Raw genomic sequence first — 27,132 nt, 5'->3', positions numbered from 1 at the left:
ACGCGCGTGTTGCCTGTCTTACGATCGGTTGATCGATCGCGATTCCTATCGCGATTCGATCGATATCTATCTCAGCGCTTAGTAGGGATTCGACGTTCGTCCGGGGGGAATTGACAATTTTCAAGGAAGATCAGTGACACCGAAGAGAATTTCCTAAATTTGGGAAACGAAGCAGATTTAAAGGTGAGTTAATTTGAAAAACAAGGAGGTTCAGATCGAGTGATCTCTGCCGCTGACAATTGGAACAAGTTTAGGGTTGAAGCCTCGCACGTATGTTAAGAGTTCCGAACGGGTCTTGAAAACTTCTGAGCGGAGCTTTGTCGCTGACGTTTCAATACTTTGAAAGATCTTCGTCGCCTAAAAATCTTCACATCCTCGTTGATCATAATAGTTCTTGATTTTAGATACGTATTTTTGATTCGTTTCATAAAATTATTACGTCGTATAAAAATTCATTCTGTTATTCTCCTTGCTTAAGCTCGTCTTTGTTAATCAGCGAGATAACGTTGACGGTTCGCTATCTCGCGCTTTACATCGCACGCAACGAGTCGATGGCTATCATTAACAAGTGAAATTTCGAGGGTTGCTTAATTACCGTGAATAATAGAACCGGACCGAATCATTTTCCGTAACGCGAGCACGATCTCGATCGCTTTTGCGCAGCAGAAATTGCCCGCCGACGTTAAGTTCCGATTTGAGAACAGTGAAACGTAAAAGGAAAAGCTTCCATAAATATTGACTCATATCATTAAACGCTTCTCTGTCGTGAAACGAATCAATCAATTTTTTTATCACAGTTTTCTCATTATTGACGCGCGATAAATTTCAAATGCTATTTTTAAGAAAAGTGTATCGAGTATCTTATCTACAGGATGTTGGTTATCAAAACAGGCAGTTTCAGTGAACGCGATGTTTTTCTAAGGCTATCGACGGCGGTTTTATTTCTTTCTGAAAAAGAAAGAACGCGAGCGATCGGAGACGTGGCGCGGTGCGGCGCGTTTCGATTAAGAAACAGTAGTGGTCTGCCTGATGAAATCTCGACGCGGTCGCGGAGAAATCATTAAAGCCGCTCGCAATCGTTACCAGGTGCGTGCATTATGCGCGTGCAGGTGCACGTGCAGCGACTGGTTTGCCATTTTTCTTTTTTTTCTTCCTTTCCTCCTTTACTTTTACTTGTCGTCGTTGTCCAGCCATGTATGAGAACGTCTAATTGCCAGTCGCTGCTCTACCGAAGCCGATGCGAATTAAACACTTAAAGAAGCTACAGATTTAAAGGTGAGTTAATTTGAAAAACAAGGAGGTTCAGATCGAGTGATCTCTGCCGCTGACAATTGGAACAAGTTTAGGGTTGAAGCCTCGCACGTATGTTAAGAGTTCCGAACGGGTCTTGAAAACTTCTGAGCGGAGCTTTGTCGCTGACGTTTCAATACTTTGAAAGATCTTCGTCGCCTAAAAATCTTCACATCCTCGTTGATCATAATAGTTCTTGATTTTAGATACGTATTTTTGATTCGTTTCATAAAATTATTACGTCGTATAAAAATTCATTCTGTTATTCTCCTTGCTTAAGCTCGTCTTTGTTAATCAGCGAGATAACGTTGACGGTTCGCTATCTCGCGCTTTACATCGCACGCAACGAGTCGATGGCTATCATTAACAAGTGAAATTTCGAGGGTTGCTTAATTACCGTGAATAATAGAACCGGACCGAATCATTTTCCGTAACGCGAGCACGATCTCGATCGCTTTTGCGCAGCAGAAATTGCCCGCCGACGTTAAGTTCCGATTTGAGAACAGTGAAACGTAAAAGGAAAAGCTTCCATAAATATTGACTCATATCATTAAACGCTTCTCTGTCGTGAAACGAATCAATCAATTTTTTTATCACAGTTTTCTCATTATTGACGCGCGATAAATTTCAAATGCTATTTTTAAGAAAAGTGTATCGAGTATCTTATCTACAGGATGTTGGTTATCAAAACAGGCAGTTTCAGTGAACGCGATGTTTTTCTAAGGCTATCGACGGCGGTTTTATTTCTTTCTGAAAAAGAAAGAACGCGAGCGATCGGAGACGTGGCGCGGTGCGGCGCGTTTCGATTAAGAAACAGTAGTGGTCTGCCTGATGAAATCTCGACGCGGTCGCGGAGAAATCATTAAAGCCGCTCGCAATCGTTACCAGGTGCGTGCATTATGCGCGTGCAGGTGCACGTGCAGCGACTGGTTTGCCATTTTTCTTTTTTTTCTTCCTTTCCTCCTTTACTTTTACTTGTCGTCGTTGTCCAGCCATGTATGAGAACGTCTAATTGCCAGTCGCTGCTCTACCGAAGCCGATGCGAATTAAACACTTAAAGAAGCTCCGACGCATTTATGATCATTAGTTTGAACATTGCTTAGTCTGCTGATAACAGAGTAAACTGATACAGGCTAATTAGACATTGAAAGTACTCACAGATAAAGGTGAATTAAATTCAATGAACAATATAGATAACTGTCTAATCGTTCTGATAAAATGACAGACATCTTAGTAAGTTAATTATTCTTGTAACACGAGAATTGCTTGCGCGTACGATACGCTTTTACTTTTCGCAGCTTGATGCATTCCAAGTTTAACAATTTCGTAATCGATTGTCTCCGATTCCACAAAGAAAAAAGACGCAACGGCTTTCGGATCGAATTGCGATTGAAACGTCGACGGGCAATGCGAGCCGATTGTTGCCACATCGACCGGCGTAGTGATTTTTCCTCGGGTTCCGTTTTATGTTCCGTACTCGCGGTAAAATGCGATCGTGAAAAACGCGAGGAACAACAAAACGTTCACGGTTCTCTCGAACGTCGAATCGAGGCTGCAGTTGCAAAATCGTCGAGGTCGCGATTGCACTTGCTTGCTAAAACAATAACGAAACACACGCAGAAACGGACGCGGCGACGGTGCGCGATAACATGCGGATAACGCAGATCGTATCCACGCGTCATTAAAACGAGTTTCCGCTTGTACCCGAGTGTGCATATCCCTTCGGATAGAAATAAAAGCGAGCTAATAAGAGGTCCGATGTCGCACGAATGGAAAAATGGGTGCATGAAAAGTCTGTAAATGTCGCCCTTGTCCTGTTTTTATAAAACGCGTTTCAGTGTAATGACATCGTTTATAATTGATGAAGGAAAATTGTTCTTCGAAAGACTGTGATCTTTCATACTTAAATCACTTAGATTGACGATACTTACTTGTGTGTCCGCTAATTAAACAATCGTGAAGTTTGCGGATCTAGGTGCTCGGGAGAACGACAAGAAAGTACTCGCGAAACTTTTACTTTCAACTCGTTTCATTATTGTGCAACCGGTGCAGGATAGGCGATATAAAAACCGAGTTGGACAGAAATTACTTACGATGATTTATATATCAGAAGAGTTTTCATCGAACTTAGCTATCGAAAATTGAAAGAGATTTCTTCTCTGTCCTTGATATTTTAATTGAACTAAATGTACGTCGGGCGAATGAAAAAATAATCGTAAAAATATGATCGTAAACCGAGTTGTAGAGATTAAGTCGGCAAATGAAAACGGGTTATCGACGTTCAAATTCACTTCATAAAGCTGAAGCGTTCGAGAGGACGAAGAAGGGGAGCAAATATCCGTAATGTTCGATAAAAAGGTTCGTCCATCTCGGTAACGTCTCTCTGGTCGGTTCAGCAAGGTTGCTTCGACGAACGCAACGTCTAACTGTTTATTCTACACGCCGTACGGTATCCGAACAACGCCGCATCGAACGCCAGTGTGGGAATTCATATTTTCAACCGGTTTGATCGTTTCCTATCACTCCCTTCACCTGCAACCTACGAAATTCGTGCCGAATTCAGGGTCGAGTCGAACGCGCTCCATTCAGCGTTTCGTTCTTTCACTCCCCTTATCAAGAACGTCGCTTTAAATGCGCACTTTTAGTTTCTTATATTATCAGCTCGTGAAACGAGGGACTATAAAAATCTTGTGTTGTCACGGCGTTGGTGTTACGCCATTTGTCGCTCTTTTGAGGTTCATCCAATTTTACGATCGGACCGGCCATTCTTGTCCCTGGCCCGGGGAATATTACATCAGAAACGTAATTTCCGCGAGAGGATCCAGAAATCCAAAGTTCTCCGTGTCTCCCAGACATCCGATCTGCCAGCCTCCCGCGCTATCTGCGGAGAATTCGCGTTTCTTAGGCCGCAGGACGTAAACAAGATCGTAAAATCCGAGTGGAGAATCAGCTTCGTTCCACGAACTGGGACGTAACTCGTTTCTGTTCTCAGCTACCTCCGATCTTCGACCAACAACAACAGTCCATTGCGTGTGGCCATTCTTCCCCTTCGTTTGAGTAAATTAAATTTCATTCAAGAAATTGTGAAGACAATGGAAAATCGAAATGAAATCTGAGTGGAACCTCTCGTAGAAAAATAAAAGTCGATTATGGTAGCTCTTCTGTATTTGTATAAAGGAGAAAGGAAATGGAAATGTTCCTTTCAATCTTTGAATCTCCTGTTCTTATCATTAATACATTTCTTAAGGAGTTGAGACTAAGGGTGAGCGATATAGGTCATCGTCTGAAGATTCTCGTTAACTTGGTATTGGTCCTCGATCCTTTGATTCTTATTAGGATTCGGATCGTGTCACGGTACCAAATTTAGTGACTGGATTTGTCCAGGACTATCCAGTCGGTCGCGTGGCCCAGTGACATCGTTCTCTTCTTTGTCACGTAGCTTGTACATGACCCATTGCCCTCGACTGGCAATGACCACGACGACGACGCGACGAGACACGATGTTCCCGTTTGTTTTTTCTCACCTTCTTCCTCTCTTAACGCTACTAATCATTTTCACAGAAATGGAATCTCACATCACGCTTTTATATATTGTATCAAACGGAAATAACAACGGCTATACTTTCACTGAACGTCGAGTATTAATTTCCAGTAAGATATTCCAGGTTCTGAGTGCAATGATTGACTTCGGATAAAAATCCATGCGAAACTTTCTCTTTACTAAAATTAAACTAACAATAAAGATAAACCTGAAATAGTGTTTACGTTCGCGTATGAAGAATCGATCGAGGAAAAGTAGATTTTAATTTCATATTGAATCTGTTTCAGAAAGGCGAAAGGCAAAAGGACAGAGACGACATGGAATCGTGGCTGAGCGACGTGCAACGCGTGAGAATTCCACGGCCGAAATTCGGCAGCGGGAACTCGGTGAGGCGTTCGAACTCGACGGTTCAACACGTGCGACCGGAAGTGCTCTCCAGGCAAGTTCAGGACGTGGCTAAGGTCACGGAGGAGTTACGGCAAGCGCTCCAGGACAAACTCTGACCGCTCGATCGGACGATAGATCTAGGGCCACCGTAAACCGATTGAACATGATCCATTCGCGGGATTATTCGATACACGCGAGTCACGTGCTTCCCTACTTTTGGAGGACGAATCGTCTCGTGTGTCCGCGACGCGACAGCTGTCTGAATTATTGAGTTAGTATAAAGAAAGAGGACGGCGATCCTCTTGGACAAACGATACTGGGTGGTCTTCCGATTTTTTAGTGATTATAATGAATTTTGTGGAAAGAAGAAGTAAGGAAAGTTGCTGGACAAGGGAAATTGACGTAATTCCTCTTAGTACGCTTGTCAAAGGCGAAACTATTGCGAGATTATAGACATAATACTAAAATATTGGTCATTCGAATTTTAAGCGCTATAAAACTTTAATACAGGTATGCAATTTTAATAGGAACGTTGGTACTAACTGAAGTTCGAAGTTTATGACAGTTTCGAAGTTTAAAAGTTTCTCGAACAAATGGAATACATGATAAAGTTGTTGATAACCAATATTCGAATGATTAACATTTAACGCAAGATCATTGTCAAAGAATGTATATGAGCCTGTATTAGGAATGAACGTCGTTCTCTCTGTAGAACTACCTTTCAAACGCTATGTACAATTTACTAATAGTTACATCTTTATTACGATATAATTTCTGTATCGAGAACGAGCTTTTATATTCACGAATCTTCCTTCCCTAACTTATGTACACTACTTCGATGTTAAAAGAGACTGAATAAAAATAATTTCTTGTTAATGCTAAGCTGTGTTTTCATTTTATGTTCAACTTTAAAAATCAATTCATTTTTCAATTGATTAATTGATAAACAAGATAGTATCCTCGTTCCGAGGTATCTTTTCAAGAACGTGTTAAGCACCTTCGGTCAACGATCTTCACTCCTCGATCCCCGATCTCAAGGCCAGCTTAATTCTTAACCAGCCTGGAAATAGAGACATTTTGCAGCCGAGATCATGTTCTATGTGTAGTCGTAGTGATCGATCAGGGTTGGATGATAATTAATTCAAAGGCTTGCGCGCCCGTGAAACACCTTCCCTGGACAATTCTGGAACCACGCCTACGTTCGAGTGATACTCGGATTACGTACACATACTTATATCACAGGAGTATATGTAAGTACATGGTCGCAAGGAACATCGATCGAGGCTCGCGTGATCGCCGTCCATAAATCGAGCCTCGTTTCGCCGATCGGACCCGTGAGAAGATCGACCGCGATCGAGCTGGATCATCGTCCAGCATCCGCACGATTTCGGACCGATCACGCGAGGGAGGTGATTAGGATCGAACGCGTGACCCGACGACGTTAATGAATTCAACTCCTGCTGCTGTACTCGTTCGAGATGTTAGCTGACATCGAATCATTACGGCACCCAATGATTCTTCTCTAATAATACGAGCTTGAAATTTTTTTAACGATGACGATCCTTACCAACAACATGAGAGAGAGAGAGAATTGTACATGAACTACAGATAGCTCGTCAGGATTTCTCTTATCACGAATGTTGTCAGAATGCAAATTATATGGGAGTTAAACGTTTCTAAATCGAGACACACGTTTCGAAGTCAGTCAACGACGCGGTGACTAATTAGGGTGGCTCGTTACTCTCGCAGCTGTTCCTTAATTGCTCGATTCTTGGCAGGACTACAATCGAGTTAACGGTATCTCCTTCATTTGAATCCTACAGTTCATTGACTCCGTGTTAATCGCGTCCGCCTGCTCAGAACGGAAAACTTTGACAAAGATCTTCTGCAATATCTCACGATTAACCCAAAATGGTACAATTTAATTTACCGTCGACAGCATCAAAGGAGTAAAATTGAATATCTGATAAAGGATTGAAGAAAAAACACTTTAAGAATTGTTTAAGATATAAAATCATTGAGCGTTTCATGTAGTTATGCATTTTATCTGATTGAAATTATTATTCATTTGATATATGCAATTGGTTTATGGTTATTTCGCGATTTGATGTGCGTTTCTTTTATGCACTTCTATTTTAAATTAGATTAAAGCTGGTTTGATCGTTAGTTTCGGATAAGTACTATCAGAGAGGTTTCTCCGCTATCTCAATTATCCGTTTGTTCTGCTCTCGTGCGCATCGTACATGTATATTGTACCTGTACTGTATCCTACCCTCCTTGTCTTGACATTATTACGCGGAAAATACTGGTAACCATTAGCGGAAGACAATTTCCGTTCGCAACACAGCAGCTCTACTGCTTTCCTTATTGTTCACAATATTTTATGCACGCACGTGTAACATAGCGCTGTCTACACGTTTAATGGTAAAGTAAATATTAAATTCGTGGAAAACGTATCGCGTGTCTTAGAGAACAAGAGATTGGATTGTGCATTATCGAACTTGTAGTTAAATTCAACAACTGTTGGAAATTGTTGTTTGAAAATGACTGCGGCTTAATTATCTGTCCTAATTATATCCACTCCTGCTGTTAAGCATTTTCTCTCCCGCCGATGAAACAACAGCATCGACGGGTTGACGGGTTTGTTTCGACCAGTGTGAACGAGAGGTTCGCGAAGAAAAAAAAAGAGGAAGTATCGCCAGAGAAATAGTTGTGAGGGGTACTTGAAAAATGATATATCGACCAAGAGCAAACTCACCAAATTATCCGGATGAAGATGGTGATGGCTGTACTCCCTCGGGTTACCCCTGGACCCGCCTGGCGAGCTGTGCCTGCGTCCTCTCCCGTTCTCGAGATCGTCCTCGTAGTCCTGCAAAAGAAATCGGCGAACACCCCCTTTATCGCGTTTCTCGAACGTTCTCGAGGGACATTCTCCTCGGAGAAAGGAACGAAACGAACGACGCAGACGGTGCGTCTCAAGAGAAGAAGGTTCGAGCTTCGAGGCACCTTCGAGGATTGAAGGTAGAAAACAAAGTATCCCCGAACGATTTTCTTTTTTCTTTTTGTTTTTGTTGTCTGTTACCTGAGTGTCACACTCGTCGTCGTTGGAGAGGGCGAGATCGGAGGTGGTCACTTGGTGCTGGTGCGCCCTCCTGCAGCCCACTCTGCAATGGCCAAAATTCCGATTTCAGACTACCCACCACCCTCGTCGAGACTGTTAATAATCATCAGCCTCTCTGAACACCCTCACGATTCTCTCCCGCTTTACTATCCGTCTATAGACTTCTGTCGGACTCGCGTTTCCTCTCGACTCGTTTCGCGATGAATCTACGTGTCCGTGTTCGACCTTGTTTCTTATTTTACAGTGTATGTATGCATGTGCAGAATTCAGCTTTTCGTGCCGGGTCTCGTTCGTTGGTCACGTGTCAACTGAATATTTTAAGCGACTCATCGATTTTCCGAAAAGAACCGATTTCTCGAACACGGCCGAGCGCTAAGAATATACGTTCAAAATGCCACGCCACTAGGAATCAGCTAACCACTGGCGATTAATTAATTTATCATCGGTCAGAAGAGACTACAATAAGGAATTTAAGGATGTCGTGTTTCCTCACCGATTTAAGTTAGACAGAGGAATAGAACACATAGATATAGATAGGAAGACCGACAAGTAAAAAAAGCGATGCAGTTATTTATATGCTTCCCACCAATTATTTAATAGGCACCAGTCATATACACACACACAAAAAAAATCATGAAAATACACTCTCGCAGGTATTGCATACCAAATCTATTTTCGTACGGCTCGTCCTTCGCAGATGCCATCGATCCGCCGATCAATCAATCGCTTTTACCGTTAACGTTAGAGCCCGTTAAATTATAAAAAGGATTCTGTTCGTAGTCAGACACGTACTGTCCTATTACTCTAAACGATAGAAAATACAACACGTCACATTTTAAAATAAATTATACGACGATTTAAAAATGAGTTGTCGGTCGTCTGTCTACGAAACGAAACGGAACGCCACGGTAAATAAATCTTTCGCTGAATCTTCCAACACTGATTTGTTTCAACGTTGACGAAGCAGAAAACGAGGATAAAACGAAGACTGAAGTTGTAACTCTGGTATGCGAGCCGACATCTTCTCTCCCACGGACACGACCGTTTCGTTCGCGTTGCTATCGCGCTACTGTTAACTCTCTCCAAGCTCATTTGTTTCATTTCGTTACCCGGGATACGACCTAGCGTTAGAACTTCGACCGCAGAGCGAAATTTTCAAGGGCCATTCGTACCGCTCTTACACGTATGCATGTGTAATTGACTTGCTTATACTTAGATATCTACTAAGAATATCTAATCTAACATTGCTGTAGTTTATAAAATTAAACTAGGCTTTTTTAAACAAATTAAAATAGTTATATATGAGAAATGAAATATTTTACGTTATTAAGTAATTATGTTAACATACATGATTCATGTTATTTGATTTGGCAATGTCATATTCATCACACAACGTACACATTATAAGAATTGCTTAAATCATGCATTGTAACAACCCGTTCAGACGATATGGCCTTTTAATAGTTTTACTGAATCGTTAATTCCCGAAAGCAGCGTTCATATGTTTTCGTATTTTAGATTAGAGTCGCATTGTTATTGTTGGTTTTAAAAATATAACATGTAGTTATTTATTTAATCTGGGAAAGGAAAATTCAGTGCCAGAGTCAGTTTAATCGGTCTCGTGTAAACAGAAACTACAGTGGATACAAGAACAAATATTCCATGTTAATTCGATTAAACTCGTGTCCCCAACCTGAATTTAAATAAGAGGAAACGATAACTTGCACGCGATACAAGTACGATTCCGGAGAAGAGAAGTCAATGTTTGTTAGTACAAATTGGACAAACTTGAACGAAATCTAAGCCGCCTATGAATTTCCATTCTATCCCAATATAAATAACATGCACGTAGTTGGATACGAAGGTGAGCAGGGACGGTGTAAAGAGAACAGAGGAACCGATCGATGTTGAATAATAAGACCGGAAATACGATTAAACGTTCCGTGAAAGCGATAACATTCGTCGAGTTGATCCGACGGCCAATAATCTCTGATACCAACCAAAACCAATATTACTCGGCGAAATATGCAAATCCCATTTTCCTATGTTTTCGATTCCCGGTCGCGAACGCTTCATATTTTACCGGTGCCAGTGCCAGTGTCCGTCGCATACAGTCAGGATCAAAAATAAAAAATTTTACAGAATGTGCAAATTCTCGTGTCATCTTTTTACAAAATTCTGTGGCATAAGATTGCACACGTAGGATATAATCATTTTCTAATTGTTAATCTATTTTACGATGTTACTAGAACACTAGCTTTGCGTTGCCACAACGGTTATAATTACTTTTGACTCTCGCTGTCTATCGATTCGACGAGAATTCACTTCTGTCCAATTCCGTAGAACGACACGTTAGTCCCGAGCCTGTCCATCAACCACCGTCCAATCTCTATCCACGATCCACGTACGGGGTGTACACAGAATTAATCGACCCTGCTCGTTTCCTTCACGAATACTACCGAGAACTTGGCACGGCACCAAGCAAAATTTTCCGCAAGATAAAAGACAAGTTTATCCGGTATCAGAATGCCTCTTTTGCATCTGACGTGTTTATAAGAATTTCAAATGAGTTTTAATGTCAGGAAGAAACTTGGACGTCGTTCTCTGAAAATTCTCTCAGCTGACCTCTGAATAAAAATCGATGGAACGCATAATAATTATCGTTGAGATCAGACGTCTAAAAATAAAAGCCCACCTTCTTTAATTAAAAAAACGACGCTTAACCCCTGTCCTATACTGCCCGTGTCGTTTTACCCGCACAATCCCTGCTGGTGGAGTCCGGCGGAATAATCGAATGATTCACGGAACTGACCACCGGTACACGCCTGTACATCGACATCTTGCGCATACACCCACGCGCGAGTTACTCACGCGGGAATGACTAACACACGATCCGAACGATATTTACCCTCTTCGCATCTGGCTGTCCGTGTACATACCTGCTACCAGTCAGGTGGCGCCGAAGGGGGTGGTTAGATAGACACTAGTGTCAGATCGGGTCTGCTAGGAAATGAAATATCGATGTACCTCGTACACATCCGACACAGAAACGCCATTACAGTTACCCTTGCTTATATCTATCTCACGTATCCTTGAGTTCCTTCCTAATCCTCCAATGTTTTTTTTTCTTCTTTACTCCTGCCTTTTACTTTTTATTGAGACTTGGATTCGAAAGTGTGGGGATCAATCGATAATTGGATTACTCCGACAGGAGTATTCGAAGTGTTATTTGCATTTAAAACGAGATTGTTTGAATTATTGAAAATTATTGTGATTTTCGGGTGAACAACTGTTTTTAAAAATAGGTGATTCACCGAGGGATTGGATTTTTCTATTGTTTTTACTAGAAACATTATCGCGTTTCAGTGGAACTCAAATTACGGACGATTTAAGAAATTACCCTAAATTACTGCCTGGACCGAACGAGAGGGTCTCACATTCGAGAAATCGGTTCTATCGAGACAATTGACTCGGCTCGATTAAAACGAACCAGTGTCATTTCACCTGGACGCTCGATTTAGCTTTTCTTGAACTCGTATCGATCTAACCATGTATATGCGTACGTGTGTGTAAGTGCAATGTGATGAGTCCTGAAATGCCAAATATCCTGTGACGTCGCTCACCGACCATGAATTTTGCAAAGACGCGGAGGAAAGTCGATGGTTCGAAGTGAATTAAGAGAGCTTAAAGCGTGTTCGGAAATAAACGATCTCCGTTTTCTCGTTTCTGATCGGAATCTTGAGCCGATCGGACCTGGTTCTGGGCATGTCGGCCCCGAGACCGCTGTCCTCGCTGGGCGATCTATATTCCTGGTTATCGCGCGGCAAGAGTGGTCCCGTCACTCCTAGTGGATCTCCCTCGACGTCCACCAGTCGTCCCGGACGGCAACAACCCCTCTGCGAGAAATCACCAGAGATCCCGTCATGCCGTTCGCCCCATTTCCCACTTTTCCCACTTTCCCACTTTCTGCCTGGTTTCAATGGCCAACGAGCGCATCATACAATCCGACTCATATTTTCTGCTACGTTACTCGTGAAACATTTTCAAGACCATAGCCGTTATACAAATTTTTCAATCGTTCGCATTCATCGCCGTTCGCACTTAAGAATCGAACGGAACGACAGAAGAGAAAGCCAAGTATCGGTTTTAATCGAAAGGAACGCTTTTCAAACAGGAGGAACTGAGTACATTGGGGAGGGGAAGCATCGTTGACAGATCATCAAACTTTCTAATTGAATTAGCCGAATCGATCGTTTCGACAGTTTATCTCACCTCCGATCGTCGTACTCGTCTATTAATTAGCCACAAAAGCGGTGGTCAATCTGCCAATTTAACCACGATTCGCTATCGATCGGCAATTATGTTATGGCGTGTGTGGCGCGTGGCACAATAACGATTGTCACTGTGCAGATGCCACTTGATTTACAGTGGCTTCCGGTGACTGTCTTCCCGCTTCCCGTTTAGTTCAAAGATCACGAAACACGTGGCAAAGCCCCGTGAACCGTGAAACCGCGGAACAAGCTCTTCGTCATTAATCAAATGCATTCTATCGATCATTCGACTAGCCACGATCAAAACAATTCGCTTCCCTTTCCCACTTGCTCAATTACAAACACGCGCGAACTGATAAAATAAAATCTCTTACGATATCTTGTTAATCGTTTAAATAATCAAACTAAAGTTATTTAATAAAAATAAGCTACATTTAATTATAGAGAAATTATAACGAATTCATTGTACTCGAAAACATTTATATAATTTGTTCGCCCCTTATTTAGTCGGTTATCGTCTGTCAATAAAACTCGGCAATTGAATTCAATAAATTACTCAGGAATAATCGCGACCTTTCACCTTTCTTGATTGAGAGCATCGAGCAGCGAGCATCGAGCATCCTTGTTAAGGTCTCTCCAATTAGAACAATTAAGTTTTGCTAACGCTCGAACGGATTTGAAACGAGGAACGAATAAAAAGGAGTTAATAGCTATCGGTGGTAAATCTGGAGCATCTGATAAGCGTAACGTAAACGTATTGTGAAAGAAACAGCGGTCGTGGAAGAAGGCTGTGAGAATAACGATAAGTACACGGAAGAAGTATGAAAGGAGTTACAGAGAAAAATAAGTAAAGAAGCGCGAACGAGAGCCAAAGGTGAGGCGGTTTCGTCGAAACGCAGGTCAGAAACATTGTTCCGTTGGACAGAACGAAAGAAAGCAGAACGTTTCTGTACGCTCGTGTCGCTCGTTTTCTACGACTCGTTGGCTACGAAACCGGCAATCGGCGAGCTAGCCCGAGCTTTGGACAAGGCTGGCAGGATCCTCGTTTCTTTTTTCCTTTTCTTTCCTTTCAATCGACGATCCCGTTCTCGTTTTCGTTTCTCGTGTGCAGGAACGGTTAAAGAACGTGCGACCACAGCTCTGTAAAGCTTTTCAGGAAACTTTTTTTTCCAGCCACACCTGAATCGTGACGCACGCGATGCGATTAGGCCTAGGCCGATCTCCAAACGAAACTATTCTTAGCATCTTGCGATCGAGTGCGTGATGGACAAAAAAGTATTTAAGAAACTATCTTATATCGATGGCAGACATTTCTGTAAATTCTCTTTGCAGCGATTTTACAAATTCCATGCCGGATTTTCGATGAATCGATATCAGAACTGATTCGATCACGCATTCGACGAAAGCAAGACATTCAACGAAACAGAAATCCAGCAAAGCTCAGGCGAACTCGTTCGAGAAATATCGCAGAATCTGTACTGTCTCCCCCGGTGTGGTTATAGCGTGACAGAAAATAAAAACAGAAGACAAAAGGCAAACGTCATTCGCCATTCGCATCTACCAGCAGAGAAATTTAGTTTCTCAATAACTGCCCATTTTCAATAGCTAATTCGCGTTGAAACTCGTGCGGACTGTATGTATAGAAATATTTGAAGCCTCTGTCGCGCAGCCAATTTTCCGTCGCTTTTCTCGCCGTGAAACCGAATATGTTTCAGTGATTTGAAACGTTTACTCTGAACGACGAGACTTAATTGCTCGACATTCGATACTTCGGGCTTCGAATATTCCGTAAAAGCACCACGGTAAAGCGTTGCACAAACAATCTAGACTAAGAACACGTTAATGAACACGGAAACCGGAAACGGAGCGACGCACTAACGCTAAAGCGAAATCGTAAAGCGAGACAACAAACAGATGCAGTGTGTTCGAGTAGAGAGCAGAAGCAGATTAGAAAGAAGCGCTTTTACGAGAAATGAAATAAGAAGAAGAAGAAAAAGAATAAGAAGAAGTATAAGAAGAAGAAGAAGAAAAAGAATAAGAAGAAGTATAAGAAGAAGAAGAAGAAAAAGAATAAGAAGAAGTATAAGAAGAAGAAGAAGAAAAAGAATAAGAAGAAGTATAAGAAGAAGAAGAAGAAAAAGAATAAGAAGAAGTATAAGAAGAAGAAGAAGAAAAAGAATAAGAAGAAGTATAAGAAGAAGAAGAAGAAAAAGAATAAGAAGAAGTATAAGAAGAAGAAGAAGAAAAAGAATAAGAAGAAGTATAAGAAGAAGAAGAAGAAAAAGAATAAGAAGAAGTAGAAGAAGAAGAAGAAGAAGGGGAAAGGGTTGCAGAAAGACTCCCGAGTCATGCTTCTCGCAGGTCACCGCGTTAGCGCCGGGAGCAATTAAGCAAAAACACAAAAAGTTCATCTCCTCTCGGATCGGCGGATCTGGTAACTCGATGATTCCATTGGACTTGGACATTCTCCAGCCACTTCCTTCGTCTTCCCTTTTGTCCTCTCTCCTCTCCGTTACCTCCCTCGCACCTCTCCAATCAACGATCAGTCCATTCCGCCCTTCCGATATCATTTTTCCTTCTTTTCATTTCGTTTCGTGCCCTTCCCCAATCAAAAAATTATTTCCATACATCCGCGATACTAATTGGGTACAATATTTAATAAAGGGTACGAGCATCCACAAGATCCCCTTCTTCGAGCGCGTTTAATACTTACTAAGAAAAGGGTAATCTTAAAATGAGTTCGCGAGAACTCGGTGATAGATCGTGAAAGAAATGAAAACAGGGCAATCACCAGGTCTAATAATTAAAACTTAAAACAGTGGGCAACACAGAACAGAGTGAGATAGATAAGTAGACAGAGGAACAAAGAATTTCTATACACGTCTCAAAACAGAGGTAGAGAGAAGATAAATAGAGGAGAGAGAGAGAGAGAGTAATTGTTGCGTTTTGTGTGTTACTCGTGTGATCGGTGTGATACCAGAATATGTTTCTGTTCACTTACCGGAAGGTCGTGCAGCGATGGCGTCACTATCAGATCCGAGTGGGCACGGTCACCTTTTCTCTGGAAAATGCAATTCAATCGAAATTCGTTTTCTGTTACAATTAAATCAGTAATTTAATCAAGAGTCTACCCGAACCGGTAATTACGATGCAGTAATTATTACTTCAATTTTCAATCGCATTAGTTTCCCTCGTTGCCAATTAAACTAACCATTTGACTGTATATCAATCTCTTTCAGAAATTATCGATAATTAAATTATATCTTGCGAATCATTAATAAAATTCTGTTTACTGCTCGTTTACTGAATGAGGCACTAGTAATTCAAATTGGAATATCAATTTCGATCTACGTATAATATACATATACGTGTGTATACATACAGTACATTTACATATATGTATGTATGTGTAGTATAATGATAGTCGTACCCTCGCCATGGCTACCCGAGGCCTGTAAACCAGATCGTCGAAGGCGGCTCTATCTTTGGCGTCTACGAGTTCCCTGAGCTCGGTGAGCAGCGTCAGCTTCTCGTGGGTGTTTAAAAGGTCGCCCAAGCTGACAACCAGCTCCTCGATTGTCATTCGGCGCGTTCTGTAATCCGCCAGAAGCTGAGAAAGTGCGGCCCTCTCGCTTCTCGCGAGTACCACCCTCGCCTTTTCCTCCACCATCGCAGCCGTCGCTGCCGAAACCGTATGCATGCCGCCTCTGTATCTCCAGTCGCTGGCAATGCTAAATAAATCATCGGGAAAATGTTGCTCTTTCTCGAAGTTTCAAATTTTCGAAACTCGCACAATAAATATAGAGAAAATTATTTAATTATTCAATAAAATGTGCTATCGTGGGATTGATTAATATTAAGATTTAATTCGATTGTCGTCTCCATCAATTATGATGGTTTATGGTATAGAATTTTCTTACGTAGGGCTCGGTGGTCGATGGTTCCCAGGACTTTCGAGCAGCATGGGATCGTGGTCTGGGTACCTAGAGGTCGGCATGACGATCGGTTGACTCGTGGTGCATGAGTGCGGCACTTTTCCCACGTCGCGGATAAGTAAAGTCATCCTCTTGTTCGTTTTCAGGATCTCCACTGCTTCGTCGTGGGTCGCCTCCTCGAAGCTCTGCCCGTTCACCTCGATGATCTGATCACCCACCTGGAATAAAATATTTTTGACAGCCGATTATTGTCACATCGCTCTTATAAAGAAGGAACTATCGACTGCCGTGGAATCTTGGTTGATCGTTAACGTCCGACCGTTTAAGCATCCACTTTTATCCACTTTCGTCATCAAAGAGTTCTCCTACCCAATCTAACGAGACTTACTAATTAATTCATCCCGACGACCCTGACAATCGCTGAGCCAATTGATACCATTTAACTCGTCGTTCCACTGTTCCCGCAATTAAACAGTTTATGAGTCAAACGAATATTGCGTTACAATTTGATACGTAAGAATTTTCATTGTTTAAATGTTGATCCATAATCATGACTACTACTACAGATTGGGACGAAAATAAGAGAGAGCGAGGATCCTTACCAAAAGTCCGGCTCGATCCGCGACACTGTCCTTATCAACCCCAGTGACGTAAATTCCAAGGCCGTACTCGAGGCCGCCTCTGATCATCAAACCGAGCGACTGACCAGGTTCGATGCATAGCTCGACTTTCCTCGTTCTCGGACCGTACCTCGGATCCCGCGGCGGATAAAGCGGCGGCGGCGAAGTCGGACGACCCTGACGGTCGATCCAACTGCAGGACTGCTGACGACCGCCGGACGACGACCAAACTGGATGATTCCCCCTGCAACGGGGGTTCAACGCCGGTCCTCGCACGGTCATGCTCAGGGTCCTACACGATTTCAGCATCTGTAAGAATTCATGGCCCCTGATCGATCACTTAAATCAATCGTAATCATACCGTTTTCTTGCACGGAATTCATTTACTTGAGCTTCATTAAGAGCAGAATGTGTGCAATAGATTAATTAGACAATGAACCCCCACTTCTGTTATAACTTTTAAAAAGTAAAAAGCAATTATTATCTAGAATAAGAATTCGAAATAATAGACTCTTCTCTATTCTTGCTAAACGGAAAGACATTATTGATCTCGATTGGAGGATGATAATGAGCTATTTCCAAAAGCGGAGAAACGAAGGAACACCTGTTCCTACACGTAGAGAGTACACATAAGGATCGTTTGGCAAACACATCGTAGCAGGTACGTGTTTGACATCGGTTCGGTGGGAATTGACACGGCATGCGTAAGGTCAACAAGGATGAGAGAGTGCGTTCCGCGGTGACGCCAGACGCCACTCGGCAGGCACCGGTAGCCAGGATATCGATTCTCCCGTGGTGGCCGGTGACGTCACATCCTGCCTATCCTTGACCCACCCAGCCCGGATCACATCCTTAGGATTCCGTGGTTTCTCCTTCACCAAAGATCCACCGTTCCTCGACATTTACTAGCTAGTATCTATGCCAGGCATGTGCTACCGTCACTGTTCTTCTGTCGCGAGAGCTCCTTCGGGAACGCGTGGAACTTCGCGAAACCACATGATCGTAAATGATCCCAGTTGAAATTACACTCCGCTAAAGGTACACTCTTAACTCTAGTCGCAGTTAATGTACAGACGAAAATTGAAATACACCGGGAAATGCGGTATTATTAATTATTTCGTCTGGCTAATGTTGGAGATAAACAAATATTCCGACTCTCGACAACGGTTTCGCGGGCAAGTATTAGCTAATTAATATCATTTGTCAGTTACCCTCTCGTTGGAAAGCCACGAACAAAACGTTCATCACGTATATTGTACACAAAAGAGAAGGAAGCGTGGATTAACTCATAGGAGAAACAGCTATTATTGCTATTATAACCATTTCCATAATAATTCTATCAGGCATATATGTGTACCACGCAGTTGTACAATTTTCCTAAAAGCCAGAGCTGTTCATAATCTGTTGATGCTTTCACATGTTATTGCGACTCTTAAGCGGTAAGTAGTACATACTGGTTTTAGTCAGACGCCTTGTGAAGTATCGAACAATCGATACGACTGCCGTTTCTTTAATTTACCTTTCAGCGCAATGCGTGCAGCAGTATTACATCGCAGGTAGGTAAATACCCTCAGCAAATCTGGCCTGCAAAAAACCGGTATGCTCTAATTATTTCGCTTTCATTGGCGCCAAACACGCGAAGGCAAGGGCCAAAGACGTGTACAGAAAACGAAACGAAGCGTAGAGCGGCGTGTAAATTACGACGACCATTCAGAAGGTTCAGCGGAACTTTATGGGTCGAGTGGATCACGGCGCAATTTTCATGGCCGTTGTGTCTCTCTTCTTCGTGGGGGCGGACCGATTGAATAAATAATTCACGAGGTCGAAGGGCATCCGAGTGGGCAGAAAATTCCTTATCGTGTCCTGGCCGAGCCGACGCTATTTCCGTCCGACCGACGACGTCACACACGATCTTCTAGAGGAGGTGGAGGAAGTCTCGCGTGCAAATACTTCCCGTCCTTCCCGACTTCCTGCTGAACCGGAAGGATTATTTCGACAGTCGTATTGGTATCGGCCCACGTCTTTCGTTTCCGTGATGTTTCTCGATCAACTCGTATCAAGATCGAGATAAGATGGATACAATCCGATTTTTACGAGCTTAAGCGGATGAGCAGATCCGCGCTTGAGTTTCCATATCAATCCTTACTCCCACTTTTTAGAAATGCTCTCGAACGAAACATTTTGAAAGGGCACGCGAATAGGAATACTTCCTCATATATACGTCCCACACATTGTAAATCAGAGGACTCCCACATTTGGCATGATACTGTAATTCTGTCGGACGTACATGCATTTGTATTCGATATTTATGGACATTTATTTCCGCCATCTTCACTCCAACGCGATTAAGCTTCCAACTTCTGGGTTAAGTGTTCCTTAAACAGCCAGCTGTGCACTATTCTTTCTCGGCGATGACAAGATTTTTTTATGACTCGACCGTATAAAAAAAGATGGAACAAAGAAGAGGATTGCTTAACGAAAAGAAGTCGCAATAATCGCGGGATTGCCAATTCCCTTAGCGAACGAAATTAGCAATTTCCATGAAAATCGGTGTTCAGGTCGCCGCCACGTCGAGTCGCCGACAAGGGATTCAATCACTTTTCGAAGCGAATTCTCGTACGACTTTTCTGGGTCAAGTATTTCCCTGCGATGGGGATAAAAGGAAGAGGGCGAATTTATGGCTGCCTATTCCTTCGCCGCTTCTTAAGGGAGGGAATTCGCGTTTGTTGAACGTTGTCCGAACATGCCAATCCGAAATAGAAGTAGCTCCCGATTATTTATGCCCCGGTCACGGAATTTGTGACTATTCTGTTTCCCTGTATTCCAATCGCAAAAAGCTTCTTCATTCTCGTATATGTATTCTTCTGTAGAATATCATATTTTGTGAACCAGTTACAATATCAATATAAATATTGATCAAGTCGCAAGGAACCTTCGAGAAACGTGGTACTGTATTTTTTACTACGCATTGCAAAAGAAAGTAGATGCCATCGTCCAAAGAGGAAAGCACTATAAAGAATGCAACACACCCTACGAGTTTCTTCTGCAGCTTTTCAATTTACATCGGAAAATAATTTTTGATCGAAACGTGGAAGCAGAAAGAAGTCAGACTTTCTTAAAAATAGAAGGAAAAGGCGGCCTCTGTTCATGGTATGTATTATTGACTGCACGGTAGGTATAATACTGTATATGTAGATGGTGGCGGCAGCGACGGCAAACAGGTCTTTCCTCGACACGAGTTGGAACGAGGGTAAAAGGAAAACGATTTCGGATCGATCTATCGCAGTTCGCTTCCCGTAAACGTGCTTCTGTGCAGTCGAACGAGCGCATCCGTTTGTCTCTCGCGATTCCCGCAAACGCGACACGTTTCTCGAACAGCTACCACCTGCACCCAAGCACCTAACATGGTAAGCTTCTTGCATTATATAAGGTTGAAAATAAATGACGGGAAATTTGCCGACGCTGGACGTTGCGTCAGGATGCCTGGGGATGACTGGCGCCGCCGAGTCGGCGACGAGACAGGGCGTCGAAGAAAAAAATTGCAACCGTCCACGAAGGGAGACTGATAGTCGTTTTATGGGTGGATAACGATAACAGCTCCGTCGATTAATTTGATGAATTGATTCAAGAAATAGGCTCGGAGTGTTTTAACCCTGGTCAAGAGTGATTTTATTTGCAATTGGTTTATTCGAGAAATTGTAAAGCCACATTTTCATCAACACAGAATAATTAAAGTTAGACGATTCAGTGAAACGAGTAGAACCGACGAGAGAAATTTCAGCTCTTAAAAGCTCGGGACGTATGTGATGGGCACGTTACTACTGTCTGACCTTTGACGAACTGTTCTACTGGTGCCGTCGCCTGGATGCGGGACGCGGGACACGGAGCGCGGCCGAGAAGGTTGCAAGACTCGCGAGACAATAAACCGAGATTATACGTGACATTTCAAAGTACATAAATGCATACGTGTATCCATCTGATTCATAACAGTTCTTTACTTCGTATAAATAAACAGATACTCAAGTGTCAGGTATTTTTACTGTACCGTCGAGTAATATTTCGCCGCGTTCAGTTTCGGTTGGGATTTATAAACGAAAAATTGTAGCAAGAGATAAGAGTACGTTCGTTTATATGCAAAGCCTTACGCGGAAGCTCGCGCCCAAAGAATACAACTATGAATCGGAAACTGGTAATATGAAAAGAGGAAATGCTTGAATCAGCCATTGCGAAAGGTTCGGTCCAACTGCGATAACGAATAGCTCGACGCTGTCATCCACAAGCCACGGCCCATGAGTCCAGAGTAGATACGAACACACCGGAAACTTAATCCGTGGATCGTCGAACTGGGTCAACCATTTGAGCCATCGCGCGTCGCGATCGTTCACGAATCGTGGCTCTTTCAATTTCCGGAGTCACTCGGGAAGGGTCAAGGCTGTGCCTTCGTTTTTCTTTTAATTGACAAGCGCGCTGCTTTAGAGATTCGCCATGTTGCCAGGCATCGCCAAATTATTCGGAAGGGAACTTTCTATAAACGAAGAATCGAAGTGGCTTAAAAGGGGCGTCGATCGTATTGGTCGCCAAGGTTTGACGTAGACAGATCGCTAGCAATCCGCCGAGAGACATTTTTCACTACCACTAGTCACCAATCTTGTTTACTCTCCCCGATTTCCTTTCTTTACGTGTACAACTTTCAAGGCCGCACGGAATCGCCAATTTCTCCAGATTGAATTCTCTATAACTTCTTAAGCAGTGTACAATAACTTCTTAAGACAGGAAAAAAAGATATCTCTATATCCACAGACGAAGATGTATTTGGACTATCCAAGAGGACAGTTGTCTGAAATTTGAAGATCTTTTCCATTGGTTTTTTTTTATTAAATCATCTTGGAGAAAAAATGAAACACCACGAATTATCTTGACGAAGTCCTAATAATATGAGATATCCAGCGAATAAAATATAAAATTGTCTGAATGCATAATCTCCTATTTGTAAGGAAGGAACGATGCGTATAAGCTTCAAGCATGGTCGAACATTATTTGTATAATATTTTTATTATTCCTACGGGAATAAAGGGTTGACTGATAGAAACGAACGAATCCGCGTGTTCGAAATTCCGTGGCGGTTTTCATCGAGGCCTCTTCACTCGCCACCGAGCCAGCCTGATACACTGATGGCCCATTGTCGACAGTCTTTTGTCTAGAAGCTACCCGAGCTACTATGAGAGTATGACGAGCCACCGGATCTCCGTCCCCAGAGATACCCATCAGAAGCGTTTACACCAGAGATTTACTCGTGGCGTAGCTTCGAGCGACGAGCTGCTTTCCATTCGGCTCGCCCTGTCGCGGTCCAGCCTGGTCACAGCCAGTCGATACTCCTCTCTCCCCGCCTTGCCCTGTCTTCCTCGACCCTTTTTCGTTTTTCATGCTTTCAGCATGAATTTTAAGCCTCGATGACGACCGACTAAAAAAAGAGACTTCGCGCTCCATCGAGCAAAGTCATTGATTATGTCCCTGCCCTCTGTCGAATATCTTTTCTCCTTTTGCTTTCGTTGTTTCTGGGCTTAACTGAGGAAATCTTTGCTCGAAGAAACAATTCCTATTCTACAAATCTCTCCCTCTCCTTTTAATGCTTAGTTATCGGAGAAAGTTTTTACTTTTCTATACGATTTGCTCTATTCACCTCTTTTGCTTTTACCATAACTGTCTTAGGATAATACTCGGGGCGAGATAACTCGTTTAAGAAAGTACATTCTTAAAACTTTTACTATAACGCGATCCCCTTTTCCTCTGTCCGATATCCTGTAATCTCGGTGGGTCGCTTCGTAACTTAAATTAAATAACGCGGCTGAATCTTGCGAAATTTTTGTTCTTTTTATCCATAAAATCGAATCGGGAAGCGCAAGATACCGTTAGCGAAGCAAATTGAAAGGAAGGCGATACCCGTAAATCGTTCATTCAAACAAGGATTGCGTTTGTATCCAACGAATAACTGGATATATTATACATATATATTATATTGAGCTTCTTTGTTGCGAACTGTAATTAAATCTGACGAAGGAACGCGGCCGAAAGTTATGAAACTTGGAATATTGCAATACTTTTATATAAACCCTATAAAATTTCTCAGCATCTTCGTTATTGCTCAACTTTGAAGGAAGTGAAAAAATAAAAATAAAAACGTGAAACGTTCGGATGATCACTCGTCAAAGAGACTCGTGCCCTACCCCATAGGTATATTGGCCCGTATGCACATAACATCTGTGTATACATACATATGCAACGTAATCTAGCTGAGAGCCCGGTTGGTATTTGCGATCGATGTGGTGCGGTCTTAAGGTCACTCATAAATACGAAACTACTCACTACGATCGATTGCCCACCAATGGCCAGGATAATTTAACACCGATTTTTACGTAGCAGTGATCAGGCATGTGGCCAACGAGCCGTGTTCGAAAGATATCCCAAAATCGAACAACACTTTCGGAGCAGATTGACAGAGACAAAAAGCGGCCGCACAGGCAAGATTATTTTACAATATTATCTTTCTATATTTTCTCAGACGAGACTGTCAATTGTAAAGATTCGACTATTATTAAATAGATAATATTCATCATACAAATCTTATTAAAGATTGTTTGAGTAATGAAATGGCAAGGGAAATTCTGTGTAACTATTGGAAACAACTACGTATGGCTTGTGATATCATAATTACGTGAATGACTAATGATGTATCACAGTTTTGAGAATAAATGTGAAATAGAAGTGGACTCACTTTGAGGGCCTCCTCATGGGTCACCGCCCGGAAGGGTGTGCCATTCACCTCCAAGATGGTGTCTCCTGGCCTGAGTCCAGCCCGTTCGGCCACCGAACCCTCCTCGACCCTCGAAATGTAGACACCCACCCCTGAGAACAATTCACAGACTTTCCATCAGGCCGGAAGCTGCCTGGCGACCGATCCGCGACCAGTGCTCGTGAAGCTCTTCTACCCAGGACGCGTCTTCTCGCGAGAGCGCTCTTTTAGGTACATTCGTACTCCATATTTAACTTGCGAGTGTACCCGCCAGTTTCTCTGGGTGCACGCGTACTTAAACGTTGAGCTCGTAAATATAAGATTCAGCGGTGAACGTGGCGGGATTAAAAATGAGGGCTGAATAATTATTACCGCGTAACGTTCAGAAATTTTCGCAGATTAATTTAATGCCTGACTAAATAATTTGTTTGCACACCCGCTTTATCCAGAATGCAAACAGATCGTTTAAACAGATTTATGTGTGTAATTCATGTTAATTTTCCTCTTTCGAATCCAATGTTTATTGCACGATAAAAATGTAAATGGCTTAATTAACGAAACTGTATTTTAAAATCAATACGATGAGAATTATGAGAAAAAGTTGAACGGTAGATTTTGGAATTATTTCAATCTATTGACCATAGATAGATAGATAGACGTAGGTATAATCTGTTCGAGGATAAACCTGTAACCTGTATTGCGAACCGAAATTCAAGATTCCATAAATCTTGCCCCGGGAAATTGACCCGTTAAAATGTAAAGGATTGAACCACTCGTGAAACGTGAGCTGGTCGACGCCAACACAGCGTAAAGCTCCCATTTTTTAACCAACCAACGTATTACACGCTACCTAAGTAAGCACTTACTCACGATTTACGGTACTTATTGCATGAAAACGCCATGGGTAGAAATTCAGGTCGCGTTTTCGTGTTGTAAAATGTAGAACGGAAAGAAAACAGCGAAAGGGAGAACCGAGGGCGCAGAACGAAAGTACAATAGAGAGATATAAACAAGAAACGAAAGGAAACGAGGTGAGCGCGGTGGAAGAAAAGCAAAAGGGATGCGAATGCTAAACGGTGAAACTCGGGAACAGAGATTACGATCCCGTGCCGGTGGGTGGTGCGTGTTCATTCTTTTACCTTTCGCGAGACGTGACGGAAGGGCGCATGCAAACGATTTTTCTGCGAGAAATATTCGTGACTCGCCTGCGACCTAGTCGCAATTTAAAAGCTCAACGAGGAAGAGAAATTATAAAACGTATTTCTCCTTTGTCCTAATTTAATATACATAGAAACGTATGGTAGTTACCCTTCGTTTTTCAAGAAACTACACGCAACGTAAATTTAGGTCTCGTCTTAGCAGGCAAAAGTCGTGTTACTTCCGCAGAAAAACAGAGAAAATGGACGCAGTATGTTCATGAAGTATGGCAGCATGTGATGTTGTAATATTGTTGCAAGTTGTGAGAATGGAAACGAATTGCTGTATGTTAATCTTTTCCTAGAACACACGCTTTTCTTTTAAGCTTTTTTAATTTCTTTCGGAACGTGATACTTCATAATTCCATAAGTGGGTCTCTTTAAATTCGGTGATTTTCTAACGAACCTCTGATCTTTCCCAGAAATTTATATAAAACGGGAATGAAATTCTGGCAGGTGCAGCAAGAAATAATTAATTGACGGTAAAGTTTCCTTTTATTCAAAGTAACGGGAGCGATTGAAGAACGCGGTTGGATCCTCGTTAGCGTCGACTAATTAGGCAAAAGTTTTAAGTAACGGGACTATATTTAGTCGATAAAATTCCACGCCACGTATGGCACATCGATTGCACGAATTCACGTAATCGTATTAAGACATTTTTCCATTTTTTTTTTTTCTATAAACGTATGTAGATGTATTTACCGTTTAATTTACACACCCTGTTAAATGATAATTTCGCGCTCCTGCCTCCTGCACGCTGGGATGCAGATTACGTGTACATAACACAGGTAAAATATGTTCTCTCGTGCGTCTGTGTGTGCGTGTTTAAGTTTTCTTTTATAAATTCATAAACTATGCGCATGTGCACCATAATATAGTATGTATATACTGTCATGCAACGAAATGCCGGCGTGCTAAGCCTAGAGGTACTCTGGTAGTTGCCATAATTGCGAGATCCCCACGATAAATCGTTGGGAAGAACGAAGCAGCTTGAGAAAGGATTCTGCCTTAACATTCCTCGTAAGAATTCGAAGAATTTATCCCCTCGAAAGGAGAACCTCCTAAACGAATTCCTATTAATGGAAATTTGTAATTCTTATCCAAGTACATTATCTGAAACATTGACCGTGATTTATATTGAACGCAATCAACGTTATGTATACTTTGCGGTAAATGTTTCTCTTTAATTCAGATTTTGTTGTCAGGTCGGCCGTGACGGTATTTTAAAAAGGAGATGCGAATTTCCTCGCGGAAAGGTAGAGATATATGCGATTACATTTGAGACGAGAAAACAGTGAGCACGTTCGCGAGGCAACGTTCCTCGCGACGAAAAACGAGGTCATAGGAAGATAAACCCTGTTACACCATTCGACATTCTCCTCGCGCCGCGCCACCACCTTTTCTTTTTGTTAAACAAAAGACGCGACTCGCAACAGTTGTGCCCCAGTTGCATAACAACGAAACATAAACTATATTACGTATGTAGATGTATTTACCGTTTAATTTACACACCCTGTTAAATGATAATTTCGCGCTCCTGCCTCCTGCACGCTGGGATGCAGATTACGTGTACATAACACAGGTAAAATATGTTCTCTCGTGCGTCTGTGTGTGCGTGTTTAAGTTTTCTTTTATAAATTCATAAACTATGCGCATGTGCACCATAATATAGTATGTATATACTGTCATGCAACGAAATGCCGGCGTGCTAAGCCTAGAGGTACTCTGGTAGTTGCCATAATTGCGAGATCCCCACGATAAATCGTTGGGAAGAACGAAGCAGCTTGAGAAAGGATTCTGCCTTAACATTCCTCGTAAGAATTCGAAGAATTTATCCCCTCGAAAGGAGAACCTCCTAAACGAATTCCTATTAATGGAAATTTGTAATTCTTATCCAAGTACATTATCTGAAACATTGACCGTGATTTATATTGAACGCAATCAACGTTATGTATACTTTGCGGTAAATGTTTCTCTTTAA

At 42.2% G+C, this 27,132-nt stretch overlaps 1 protein-coding gene across 7 annotated transcripts in view; it reads right to left on the bottom strand.

The window, feature by feature from the left end:
• dysc (whirlin protein dyschronic) overlaps positions 1-27,132 on the bottom strand; it is a 57,450-nt gene that overhangs the window by 10,560 nt on the left and 19,758 nt on the right. For 6 of the 7 annotated variants that reach the window (XM_018023003.2, XM_018023008.2, XM_026812827.1 and 3 more), the window contains 8 exons: positions 23,938-24,068; positions 17,148-17,474; positions 16,531-16,763; positions 16,041-16,341; positions 15,612-15,671; positions 12,093-12,235; positions 8,301-8,382; positions 7,977-8,087 (listed from right to left, as the gene is read on the bottom strand). In XM_018023003.2, coding sequence (XP_017878492.1) covers positions 7,977-8,087; positions 8,301-8,382; positions 12,093-12,235; positions 15,612-15,671; positions 16,041-16,341; positions 16,531-16,763; positions 17,148-17,474; positions 23,938-24,068 — 1,388 coding nt within the window. The remainder of the gene's footprint in view (positions 1-7,976; positions 8,088-8,300; positions 8,383-12,092; positions 12,236-15,611; positions 15,672-16,040; positions 16,342-16,530; positions 16,764-17,147; positions 17,475-23,937; positions 24,069-27,132) is intronic. The other variant, XM_018023009.2, reaches the window with a different exon arrangement.

The sequence above is a fragment of the Ceratina calcarata genome, unplaced genomic scaffold (assembly GCF_001652005.2).
Source record: "Ceratina calcarata isolate Rehan_Ccalc_2016 unplaced genomic scaffold, ASM165200v1 scaffold297.2, whole genome shotgun sequence".
Lineage (NCBI taxonomy): Eukaryota > Metazoa > Arthropoda > Insecta > Hymenoptera > Apidae > Ceratina > Ceratina calcarata.
This window is presented reverse-complemented; position numbering and strand designations above follow the sequence as displayed.